The 13,846-nt window shown below is 41.1% G+C and overlaps 1 protein-coding gene across 1 annotated transcript; it reads left to right on the forward strand.

The window, feature by feature from the left end:
* Nucleotides 1-6,163: 6,163 nt before the first annotated feature.
* H2AJ (H2A.J histone) lies at nt 6,164-13,380 on the forward strand. The gene is given in 2 exon segments (XM_079773911.1): nt 6,164-6,614; nt 6,617-13,380. Coding segments are annotated over 2 exon segments (462 nt in total). The 5' UTR covers nt 6,164-6,247; the 3' UTR covers nt 6,712-13,380.
* The last annotated feature ends 466 nt before the right edge of the window (nt 13,381-13,846 follow it).

The following is a 13,846-nucleotide window of genomic DNA, read 5'->3' on the forward strand; positions in this document are numbered from 1 at the left end:
TACTTCTTGATTGTCTGAAACATATTTATAGTGAGTCAGTAAGATATATTTGAAAGGAAAAAACAAAGTTCTGAAATGTAAGGTTGGTAGAGATATTCCTTTTCACATTATGTATAATTTTAAAAAAGTTAATTTTTCAAATGCTTAAAATGTGGCAAAATTATTTGAAGGATGAACAAATGTCTAAAAAATAGGATTATATTTAAACTGATAAAAAGACAAGGGGAAGAAAAGTTTTCTTAGTCCTTCAAAATTGCAAAAAACTGACACATCATATGAAATGTATTAAATGGAACTACGTTCCACACATATCATTTTTCTTTTAAAAATTGACTTCGTAGTTATCGTTTTGTAATTTGGAGCCAAGACTTTTTTTTCAGGCCTCAAACATCTTTATAGGTTTTAAACTCTCAGAGATATAGACATGATGGAAATACCCTGATAAGTAAGGATGTAAAACAGTGGGGGGGAAAGCCAAGCCCGTTCACAGGTTGCACCCACAACATCCCTGTGAAATAAAAACAGAGGATTTAAATTAAGGCGTCTGCCAGAAAAGCAGAAGTTAATAAAAGTCAACAAAACAAAGTACAGAGCTGTAAATTCATCAGGAAAGATGAATTACACTGAAGCTGCGAACGAACGTGGAGGTTAGTGAGAGTCCTTAGCAAAAACTTAGAGAGAAAGCTGCAAGGTTAAATTGTAACCAACATGAAACTAGCAGGAATAATAACAATGATGCAAGAGGTTTGAATTCTGTCAGGAGAAAAAGCAGGAAGTCATATCCAGAAGTTTCTGGTGTCACTTTCCCTGTGTCATCGCTGCACAGCTGCCACTCAGGGTGCATGGTACTTCTGTCGGGGGCTTTCTGCATGGCTCACGTAGGAAAAACTGGAGACTTCAAAACAAAACAGGTTATGCACTTGATCTTGAGAGACGAATGGTGGGAATAACAAAATAGTTTCAGAGTTTAATGCTTTTGAGTTTAATTTTAAGAAGGGAGGAAAAGATGACAGCCGTTGAAATGTTAAGTTTCAAATTCTCCTCCAGTTGAAGGGTTTCTACAAAGTGTTCTCAGGTGAAGACTGTCAATGTAAGAATGTCCAAACCCGTGGAGAGTTTCTATAAGAGTTTAGTTGAGGTAAACTGACAGCATGCTGGTACACGAGATCTCAAAAATGCTTCCCAGAATGACAGCTGGTAGTTTTTTTTATACATTTGGAATTTAGGAGGGAAGGTAGAGAAGATTGCATGAAGGTGGGAGAAAACAAGGCAGGGACATCTCTAGGGTTGGAATACAGGATAGTTCACAAGATCATGTGCCCTGCAGGGTGGTTGAGCTTCTGAAGGGTCTGAAATAATTTCCCCTCTCCCCTCTGAGTTCTGAGCTGAGACGCCTGTCATAAAACACAGATTAACAGAGAAAAACAAACAGAAGTTTAATCACATGGATACCTTATGTAGACATGGGAGATACCTAGATAAGGAGGTGGCTTAGAATTCAGGGTTAAATACCATCTTAACCGGAAGAGGAGGGGAAGTGTGTACCACTTAGGGAAGGGTAAATTATTTTTATGAAAGATAAATGGGTTCTTAGAAGAACAGATGGGAGGTGTTATAGTTGTGACAAAGTTTGTCTGGGTGTGGTGTCAACTTCTAGTCTCCTCTCCCATGATAAGAGTTAATTTTCCCTGGTTAATGAAACTCCTGGGAGGGGATTTATGACAATTGAGTTCCTTTTGGAAGATCTAGTTTTTTTTTTTTTTAAGGCAGATACGGGGGGTTCAGAGAAAGCCTCTCCCTGCATTTGTGGTTTTTCTAGTGCCTGCAGCTCAAAATAATCATCATACTAAAGCAGCATATTTGGTGGTGGTGGTGGGGGGGAGCGGGGGAGGTTGTTCTGCTACTCATCTCTGTCTACACTTTTTTCCTAGGAGATCTCATATATAATGGTTTTATATAATCTCTACATGGTGATTGAACTTAATTTTATATCTTGAATCCTGATCTCTTCCTGCCTGAACTCCAACTCAAACGTCCTACAAATGGTATGTGGTGGGTGAAGAATATAGTAACGACTAGAATAGTTTGGCACCACTGCCTTGATTTGTGGCTGAGGTTATAATAGTTTTGCCCCACCGTTGCTTTTAAATTGTTAACACGAATGTCAACAAAGAGGAAAAGGCAAATAACATTTTAGTATTCTTATGAAAATAGTTTGACTTTGCTGACCCCTTAAAATGTCTTGGGGACCCTCACCCAACAGGTCTGTGGACCACAGTTTGAGAACCATTGCTCTACGTGATAATTACCTTGCCACGTTGAAGGTCTTATCTCCTCTCACTCCCTGCCTTGCTCACAGTTCCACCCACTTAAGGACATTTTTCTCAGCGGTTCTATCTGCCTTTAACTTCCAGCCACTTGGTATCTTGATTGTTATCAGATTTCAGCTCAAATGGCACCTCCTAGAGGCATTTCTTGTGATCATCCAGTTTAAAGAACACCTCTTTCCCCTAGTCATTCTCTGTTAGAGTACCCTGCTTTATTTTATTTTTTTACAAAAGTTATCATCATTTGATATTACCTTGTTAATTAATTAATTAAGTAATTTGCTTGCCCCATTAGAATTTAAGCTCTAAGATATAAAGGAATTGATGTGTCTTACTCATTTCTGTATCTCTATCTCCTAGAACATAGCAGTCAAAATTCAATAAACATTTATTGAATAAATGGATTTTTTAAAGGACCATGAGGAATTAAAAGAAAAAGTAGATGAGTGGCAGTAATTTGGAAAGTACAAAGACTTATAAGGTGGTTTATTATAGTTTTCCATATTAATCTCCCAATAACCATTAATGTCTCCTGACAATTATTTCCCATTTTTCTCATAATATAACCAGACTTTAATATTCTCTCCACACCAATAGAGAATGTGTACTCTTCTATTTCCCTTTCTTTTTAAAAAATATATACTTTTTGGTTTCAGAGAGGAAGGGAGAGGTAGAGAGAAATAGAAACATCAATGATGAGAGAGAATCATTGATCGGCTGCCTCCTGCACGCCCCCTACTGGAAATCGAGCCCACAACCTGGGCATGTATCTTTTTTCTCCTTTTATTGTATTGTTTTAAATAGGAGTGGAGAGAGTGTGCATCTGAGTTTGCTAGGTGGGGAGTTAAGACAATTTTTATATTCTTATCTTTCCTCCTTTCTTATCTACTATTTTCACCTAACAGTATATATCTTATGTTTCTGATTTTATTATTTACTTATTTTTTAAAAATATATTTTTATTGTCCTAGCTCAGTGGTCAGCAAACCGTGGCTCGTGAGCCACATGCAGCTCTTTGGCCCCTTGAGTGTGGCTCTTTCACAAAATACCATATGCGGGCACGCACGTACAGTGCAATTGAAACTTCGTGGCCCATGTGCAGAAGTTAGTTTTCGGCCTGGGCGAGTCTATTTTGAAGAAGTGGCGTTAGAACACTCAAGGGGCCAAAGAGCCGCATGTGGTTAGCGAGCCGCGGTTTGCCGACCACTGCCCTAGCTGGTTTGGCTCAGTGGATAGAGATTGGAGAGGGTGCAGGCCGGGCTGAGGGACACCCCCCTCTCCCTGCATGAATTTCGTGCACTGGGCCACGTGTGTGTGTGTGTGTGTGTGTGTGTGTGTGTGTGTGTGTGTAAAACCTTGGGCTCATCCTTGGCTCCTCTTTTCTTTTTAAATTTCATTTTTTAAATATATTTTTTCTTTCTTTATTAATTAAGGTATTACATATGTGTCCTTATCCCCCCATTGCCCCCCCCCCCATGCCCTCATCCCCCTGGTGTCTGTGTCCATTGATTATGTTTATATGCATGCATACAAGTCCTTTGGTTGATCTCTCCACCTTACCCCCACCCTCCCCTACCTTCATTCTGAGGTAATATATATATAATCTTGGGCTCATCCTTGGCTTCTCTTTTTTAAATAAACATATTTTTATTGATTTCAGAGAGGAAGGGAGAGGGAGAGAGAGTTAGAAACATCAATGATGAGAGAGAATCATGGATCGGCTGCCTCCTGCACGCCCCCTACTGGGGATTGAGCCCGAAACCTGCGCATGTGCCCTGACCCTGACCAGGAATCCAACTGTGATCTCCTGGTTCATAGGTGGATGATCAATCACTGAGCCACGCTGGCCAGGCTTATGTTTCTTATTTTAAAGGTAATTCTTTTAAATATTCCACCATTAAGTATGATATTTATTGTGGGCTTTAGTTTTTTTAATCTTATTTTTTAGATTCTTTTATCATGTCAGTGATATTTTCTTCTATTTTTCTTTTAATTTTCCAAGTTTTTATTCATAAAACAACACTTTATTGTTTTTCTGCATCCACTGAGATGATTAAATGCTTTTTCTACTTTTATGTTTTAATGAGCAAATTATATCAGCATGTGTTATCATGTTGAAAGTTGCATTCCTAGAATAAACCCCATTTGCTCATATTTTTTGTTTTGTTTATACATTGCTAGATTTGATTTGCTCTTTCATTTGGCTTTTTCATCCATGTTTTGAGTGATATTGGTTTGTAATTTACCTTTATAATACGAGAAATGGTTTTGGTGTCAAGGTTGCACTAATTTCTAACAAATTGCGAGAACTGTTTTATTTTTCTTCTATTCTTTACTTATTTTATTATTAAGTATAAGATTGAAACCATCTGTTCTTCAATTTTTAAAATAAACACAAAAGTGTAAAAATTACAAAGGGAAAGCTAGTTTTTTCCTCCTGCATTAGAATTAAGAAGTTCTATTCCTTAGTATAATATAGAGAGTGAAAATACAACTAAGAAATCATTGTAATATGTCTAATTGTCAAAGGACTAACATGTGCAGATTACTTTAAAATTTCTACAAATTACTAAGAAACAATCCAATATAAAAATGATCTACATAATTTCATCCTAATCATTGTTCCACTTATCCTATGTAGATAATAATTTTATTAATTTCATTTTAACCACTCCAGTGTAGTATTTAATCTTGTAGATTTTTATTGTTTATTCAAGCAGTTTTTTATTTTATGAATACGGATTTTCCCTAATTTTTTGCTATTTAAAATATTGCTTCAGGTGCTCTCCCTCCCAGGAGCACACATACACGCCCCCCTTTCTTTTCCTTTTTCTTCTTCTCCCCCCCCTTCCTCCCCCCCACCCCCCACCCCTCCGCAGGCACTTTACCATTGGTTTCCTCACTCCAAAGCTCCAAGGACCCAGAGTCATCTGATCTAGTTCAAGTTCAGATGAACAACTCCATAGGAAGCTTCTCTTCTAGCCAGTTGGGTAATCAGCTGGAGCCTTTGGGTTTGCAGGAAGCCAAGCACTTGTTTAAAGAACAGGCAACGTACCCTGTACTGGGCCGGCAGAATTCGGTAGAGAGTTTAGAGTTTTCGCTTGAGGACCAATGTTGTCCGCCAGTGCAGGCTCTACCTGGCTAGGATGCTGTAGTTACAGGCGTCCTCAAACTATGGCCCGCAGGCCACATGCGGGTGTTTTTGCCGTTTTGTTTTTTTACTTCAAAATAAGATAGGTGCAGTGTGCATAGGAATTTGTTCATAGGTTTTTTTTTTAAACTATAGTCCGGCCTTCCAACCGTCTGAGGGACAGTGAACTGGCCCCCTGTTTAAAAAGTTTGAGGTATTTGAGAAAATCCGCTTACAGGGCACAGCGACATCTGACACCATGCGCGACCTCATCGGGGATGGGGAGCAACCCCGCAACCCAGGCACAAGCCCTTGACTGGGAATCGAACCTGGGACCCTTCCATTCGGGAAGTGGGGGGGGGGGGGGGGGTAGGGGAGGAGGAGAAAGGGAGGAACGCTCTAACCACTGAGCACACCGGCCAGTGCAAAATCTTAAGACTTTATTTTGCTGAGTGGGAGCGTGGCTGAAATCTCAGGACCCCACGCCTTCAAAGGAGCCCCAAAGGCAGACCCTTCCCACGGACGGCTCCGTAGATGAGAACTGAGGTTGGCTCTTTTGATTGGAGAGAACCGGAGAAGGCGGTGCCTCTGCCAGCGTGTTAATTGGGAGCGGAGCCTGCCTATCACGGGTAACCGGAGCCGAGGCTGTCGCGGCGTCCAATGGGAAGGCGCTGCCCCGCGGCCGCCCAGCGCTGGCGGAGGCAGTTCCGGTGCGTGGCACTGCGTCCCCAGACCCCGCCGGGACCGCCGGCTTCGCTGCGCTCGCTGGAGTTTTAGGCGAGAGGTGAGCATGTCTGGCCGCGGAAAGCAGGGCGGCAAAGTGCGGGCCAAGGCCAAGTCCCGGTCCTCCCGCGCGGGGCTGCAGTTCCCGGTGGGCCGCGTGCACCGGCTGCTGCGCAAAGGGAACTACGCGGAGCGGGTGGGCGCCGGGGCGCCGGTGTACCTGGCGGCGGTGCTGGAGTACCTGACGGCGGAGATCCTGGAGTTGGCCGGCAACGCCGCGCGGGACAACAAGAAGACCAGGATCATCCCCCGGCACCTGCAGCTCGCCATCCGCAACGACGAGGAGCTGAACAAGCTGCTGGGGAAAGTGACCATCGCCCAGGGCGGCGTCCTGCCCAACATCCAGGCCGTGCTGCTGCCCAAGAAGACGGAGAGTCAGAAGGCGAAGAGCAAGTGACCCCGACGCCGGGCGCCGGGGAGCTGGCTTTCCGAGCAAAGGCTCTTCCCAGAGCCGCCCCGCCGTGTGTGTGACCGTGCTGGATGCCGAGGAGGGTCGGCGCGATCGAGTGGGGAGGTGGGCTGCGGAGGGGCCCACCGGGGTCGGGGGCCAATAAAGTCGGTGAAAACCGTGTGGTCGAGAGAGCTGTGTGGTCGCGGGGCCCGCCGCCGGAGGCCTCTGGAGCAGGTACTGGCGGATCGGCTTTGGTCCGCAGGTCACTCTGGAGGCGTTACGGGCGGATCGGGAGGCCCGGAGGGACCCCCGGGCCTGGTGGGGCAGAGTTGGGAGCTCTCCCTGATCGCCTGAAGGCAAAGGAGAGGGAGAGTAGGTATGGATGCGGCGGGAGGGCAATTATTTTTTATGGCCTCTTCCCACGCTTTAGCTCTCCTGCCCTATTTGGGCAGTTCAGAAACCAGTTCTAGAAAAGAGACGGTGGGACCCAGCTGGTCTAGGGTTCGGAAGTTTTCTATCCGGTCGTACTTTTCAAAATGTGGAGTAACTTTCCGTCTTGGAAGAAGGACTCTGGTGACACAGTGTCAACTTATATTTTTCTTAACCTGTTAGCTGTTGTCGGCATGTTTTGGATATCAGGTATTTTTATACACACACTTACGTTCACATTTCTTTAAAATGAAGGAAACACCCAGTATTGTGTGCAATACCGAAGCATGAGTCATGAGGTTGGAAAATTGTTCCCCTGACACTCTCATGTTGCATAACAGTGCAACGCCTTTAGTCATGAGTAACATATGCTTATGAGCTTTTCAAATGATTTTCCCAAGTTTCTAGCTTCGTAGTGGTCTTGTCTCCATCATATTATACTCCTTTGGAAATGTAGTAAGTTTGATTTTTGCTTTATCACAACAAATAGCCTGCTTGAAATCCCTTTTGGTCTTCCACTGGCCTGAAGTAATGGCCTCATTCCAACAGTGCCTATATAAGTACTAGTATGTTATTAAAGCAATGCTTTAATAAATATGTGAGGTATGAGAAAAGGTAAGGACAGATGATTTAAGTGCAGGAACAAACACATTTCAGTCAAGAATTCACATTTAAAAGTTAAACACTAGCAATCCTATTCCGTCCTTGGTTGACCCTTCCATTTCATCTTTTTCCGAAAGCTTCATGCTGGCCCATAGGGCCCATAACAAAGATCCCAATTTATATTTCACTTCTTTGAATTCATCTTTCCTATGAGTCAGGGTTGAAGTCTTCCTGGAAAAAAAAAAAAAGAATATGTCTTCATTCTTAGTACTCTTTGTCCCATTTTCCCATATGGACTTTCTCTATTCTTCCCCAGTACTTGTTGAGCGTCTCTACATGCCATGCTCTGTGCTAGGTGATGGGTGACGGGAGTACAGCTGTAAATGAAGCCAACAACTCTCTTGGAGTTCCCTTTTTTTTTTTTGATGACAAAAGACAGTACAATGAACAGATATCAGAGAAAGGATTCGCTTTCAGCTTCTGTTGGTACTTGTGTCACTTCACTGCTTGTGGACCGAATGTTGGGATTACTTTTCCCATGTGGTCATCTTTGAGGTATACAAAGGCCAGGCCACACACACACACACACACACACACACACACACACACGTACATTAAGCAGATTATTGCCTCCTAATTCCTGAGGAGATTTGGCCCCAAGGGTACCATGGACAGGTTCCAGCTGTCCAGCTATTTACTCCACTCCTCACCTTTCATCCAGAAGGCTTCCTCGTGTAAAATAGTCATACAACCCCCTTGAGGACTGAGACTGTTCACTTACTACCCACATTAGGCATATATTAGGCACTCAAGACATTAAAAGAAGTACCATTTCCTACAGGATATGAGTTTTACCCTTTTAGATGAAAGTATAAGTAACCATAGCGAATAAGATTTTTGTTTTGTTTTGTTTGAATTTTACTGCCCAATTGTTAGGATAGTTCTCAGTGTTTCCACTTTGGGGACATGGTAGGTGGTGGAGGGAAAAAAAAAAAAAAAATCAAGTGCTGGTTGTGACATTTAAGTCTTCATTTCCTGAAACATTTAAGGTTTATTACCAACATGGCTAAGAAATAAGGATGAAGGCCATCAAGACATAATAAAAACACACCACTTTTCTTTTCCCCTCTGAAGATTCACAGGAGTCTGTCTATTGAACGCTGATACTTGAAAGATAAGACAAGCAAGATACCAGGTGCAGTGCCTGCCACCCCACCTCCACTTGCCACTGCCCTGAAATGCTTAGGTTCTCCTTAAATACTTCCCCTGCTGCAAGGTTCAATCAATCCCTCATCATTTCTGTTTTTGAGAGCTTTTTTTAACCCGAATAATTTATTAACAGTGAAAAATGCATACCTCCTGCCAAGTCAATTCAGCCTGTGACCCTTGATGAGCAAACAGCTCTTGCCAATGTATGGTTGCTTCTTTAAAAGGCCAGTATTTCTTCAAGTACAAGACCATATGGAAGAAATCAGTACAAAAGCCGATTGGACCTGAATTCTGATTTTTAATAGATTTGTAATCCGAAGTTGTATTTATAGACACACATAATCTTTCCTGTAGAGATAAGCCACTCCGTGGGGCAGGCTGTGACTTGGGCAGAACTTATTTGTTTTTCTGCAGGGCCAGCCTTGTCTTTGTGTCTCTGAGAACTGGTCTGTTTGGTTTTGTGTGCCTGGAATCAAAAGGTTTAATCTGTCTTCATAATTGCTGATGACTGGCCTAATATATGCAAACTCTTCACAAATCTCCTTCCAGTGGTTGAAAGGTCATATGCCATGGTCTTTAAGAACTCAGGTTCTCGGAATGAGACAGGTTCAAATCCATCCTGTTCTTTACTAGTTGGATGACTTGGGAAATGTTAGTCTCTTTCAACCTCAGTGTCATCTATTAAGTGAGCATAATAATAGAGCTTATTACCTTAGTGGATTTTGGAGAGGAGTCAATGAGACAATGTGAATGAGAGCAATAAGTGTTCCATATAGAACTATTCTTATTTCTATGGGAAAATGGATATAGAGTGAGTAGCAGTAGTTATGGGACTTATTCATATAGGTAAACATGTCATTCCAACAATCCTGAAACTTATCTGGTAGAAAATCATAACAAGTTTAGTGGCTGTTTTATTAATTATAGGATGTCCCTAACTCAATCTAAATAGAAAAAAGTGCAATAAATTGTTGATGCTTATGAACCTTAATTTGCATTCTCCCCAACCCCCTCATGACAATCTGGTTTGGAATTAATGGTTTGTTAAGTCACCATGCAGATTAAAATTGGAACCTGTTTGCTCAACAACTTATTGTGCATATATGTTATACCTATGATCGTTAACCACTGTCAAGAAAAATGGGGTTATAATACAATAAAAAAAGATGATTATAATCTAGCAGGCTACTTGTAAAGAAAGGGAGATACCTAGGGTGTTGCTATAACAGGGAATAGAGACACCTGTGTCCCTCAGCCTGCTGGGGAGAGTGACATCTGTGTAAAGTCTAGATTTAAGAGTTAGCCTGACATGACAGGGTGTTCTGGGCAGAGAAGCAACATACACAAAGGCACAGGGGTCAAAACACAATACCTGCAGCTGGATGTGAATGAATCCAGGGCAAAAGGTCTGGTCTGGAGATAAAAATTTGCGAGTCATGATTAAAAATGGTCAGAGTGGACAAAATCATCCAGAGGGCATATATGTATATAGAATATATGTATAGATATGTAAGTGAAAGTATAAAAAACAGCCACTACCAACAGGGGATGTGAGGATCTGTGAGATCTAATTGGCCGAGGAAGAGGAGTCACTAAGGAGATGGGAGGACATGGCCTGAAGGACACCAGGAGACAGAGTGTGAAGGGATAGAGATTTTTCACCATTTGGATTGCTGCACTCCTTGATAGCCCCTAATTGCTTATACTTTGACATATAACTAGAAAACTTTCTTTAGAGTTTATTACATTTTCCCACACAGCAAATGCTGACAAGCTGGCTCACTTGACTGATGGCACTGGAATGGATATATACACTTTTACTCTTTATAGAAATATATGGTGACAACTAAAACTGTCTTTTAATAAAAGATGAGAAGATTATTCATAAAGAACCATTTTAAAATACATTATTATCATTCCATGTAGTTGAATATATTTTTAAACATTTTAATGAAGTTTAATTTTTAAAAAAATTATAGAAACAGTGGTAACTTACTAAATCATAAAGGCACTGTAGGTATTTTAGAATGCTAAGCATTCTAAAACTAGATTTTTATAAAGCAGATAATGTTTATTATCTCAATAGAGGGAAATGGAGAGTAAGAGGAACAGAAAACATAAAAACAAGAAGAAAAAACAGGAAGCCAGCTGGCTTCAGGCAGATATGAAATTGTCACTGGTAAAGCTTTATTTTGTGTTTTTCTCTAAGGAGAGGAAGAAAATTTTAGGTGTTGAAAAACAGATTTTAACGTATCTATATATATAAAAGGCTAAGTGACCGACCATCCATCTGTCCGACCATCCGACTGACTGATCGACTGGCTGATACAGATGACATGCACTGGCAATTTAAAAATAAACGTTGACTCGTGCATGCACATTACATATAAAGCTCTCGCTGGTGCCAATCGCACGCGTGTGTTTCAATCTGTCATTGTTGATCATGAATTTGGTTGACACTTATATTATAAAAAAAGGATGAATAGTGATATTAAAATATTTCTTGTAACTAATTTCCTTTCAATGTGCACAAATCCGTGCACCGGGCCACTAGTGCATGCATGAAAGAGAATGACAGCACATTTGGATAGTAACTTGGGTCCTTGATAATTTTATCAAGCCATGCAATTAAAAAGCCAGCACAACTTAATTCCAATTATGGAAATGAAGGAGGGATAAGCCCTACATTGAAAAATTATCTTTCTTTTAGACAAACCAGACAGGCAATCTGCTCATGAGGGCTTATTTGCTTTTGCTGTTAAGTACTTTTCAAATAAACTATCTTGTTCATGTCAAAAGCTTAAGTGACCATTGCAATTCCAAAAGATCCCTGATGAAATTGAGCCTATTTAAGAGATAGGTGTACAAATTACTGTGATAATGAGTAAACATAAAGGAAGCAGGTGTTTGGCCTGGAAGAGGTGCAGGTTTAGACTAACTAGGAGAAATAATAGTGTTTTGTAAAGATGTGTAATTTCTGATCCCCAGAACTTGGCCAATGGCCAGTCATTACCCATGGTCCAGAGAAAACTAAACAAACCAGTTCTCAGGGACAAAAAAAGCAAGAGTGAGGAAGAAGTCTATCAGAGTTAAAATGGCCACCTGAAACAGTTTGTCCTAAGATCACTGGTCTGAGGAGAACTTCTGAAATATTCAGCTCTTGAAGATCAGCTCAAAAACAGGCTTTTCAGACTTATCTCCATCTTCTTCCTACAGACTTTGCCTCTTACAGACAACACTAAATATTAAATAAGCTAATGAGCAATGAAAACAGGGAAGACTAAAAACAGTTTTACCAAAGAGTACTGATCAGACAAAAAATTCTGAGAGATCTTATTCCTAGGGATACATAATAAACTCAACATTGAAGTGCTTCAACAAAATACAGAAACTCAATGCAGCATGAATTTAACCTCCCAGCCCTGAGCAGGTGGCACCTCATAGAGATTCACACTATTCATGAGTTGAGAGTCCTGGTCCCTGCAACGAGTGCTTTAGATGAATCTGTGTTTTCATCTATGCTTTCCATCCAAAGACCACCGTGAACATACCTGCAGTTGAACAAGATGGGTCTATTGCTCTTTGCAGCAAAAGAGAATACATACTGTGGGGAGATGTGGTGTGTTTCACTAAGAGGGTATTAGGATTTATTATAGGTTTTGGGTTTGTGTTCACTAACTTTGGGGCTTTGCCCAGGATTGCACGCTGTTGGGAATAGAGGGGAACCTATACTTTGGGTAAATATATCTAATAAGATACAAGGAATGGAATGAAGCTAAAGTTGTAATTGGTGCATATGGTAATGCATATTGGCCAGCATAGGGGTCTGTTTGGTCATTTTTGTAGTTTGGACAACTCTCATATTTTTGTGTTCAGACATGATTGCAGGGTACTTGTTTTGATTTTTCACAGCTGCAGAATGGCCTTGTCTGGTATTGGTGTTCTGTGAATATTTCCACAATAAACCACTGTGTAAGGCCAACTCCTAGCAACACCAGTGCCTGGCTAACAGGGCCTGTTCATGGGCTGCTTCCTCCTTTCTCAACAGCTAAAGGAAAACATGTGACATGGAGAAGAGGGCTTGCTGAGCAGTGGAAGTAGACAGACATCTCAAAGCAAATGCTGCAGTGTCTGAGCACCATGCAAGAGAGCTGCTGTCAATGGGTATTTCAGTTCCACATATATGTACTTTAAATATCCGAGTCCTCTAACATCCCCTTGTTTTCATGTTCAAGGGACTTTTCTTTTTTTGTGTGTCTTCATAGAGTAACAATGTTTCGGTTTCTTTAACATGGTAATCCATATATTTCTAATAATTTTAAATTTACATACATATATACTACTTATATACGTAAATGTATATAGTAAATAAATGCGGTGGCCTTACTTTACTCCCTTCTTCCAATATCCAGCTTCCCATTTGCCCAGCCCAAATAAAAATCGATGTTATCCTGATTTGAACTTGTCATATAATTAAAAAAATTGTCATAAAAAACACTCAACCCAATAAAAATCTAGACATTTATTTATATGTTTACTAAGCATTGGTTTTCTCATTCATAAAAGTAGGGAGCCCTAGCCCGTTTGGCTCAGTGGATAGAGTGTTGGCCTGCAGACTGAAGGGTCCCAGGTTCGATTCCGGTCAAGGGCATATGCCTGGGTTGCGGGATCAATCCCCAGTAGGGGGCATGCAGGAGGTAATCAATGATTCTCTCTCATTGATGTTTCTCTCTCTCCTCTCCCTTTCTTTCTGAAATCAATAAAAAAATATATATTTAAAAAGTAGGGTAATAATTCCTTATTATCTAGCAGTTAGTGACTAGTGTATGGTAAGAGCTCAATCAATCACTACTATCATTGATTATACTTTCTGCTTCACGTTCCTTTCCCTTTGGTATTTTCTCTCATTCAGTGTTTATGATAGTATCCTCTACCTGCCTCCTGAGCTTCCTACTTCACCGGCCTACTCAAGAT

Source organism: Cnephaeus nilssonii (genome assembly GCF_951640355.1).
Source record: "Cnephaeus nilssonii genome assembly, chromosome: 6".
Lineage (NCBI taxonomy): Eukaryota > Metazoa > Chordata > Mammalia > Chiroptera > Vespertilionidae > Cnephaeus > Cnephaeus nilssonii.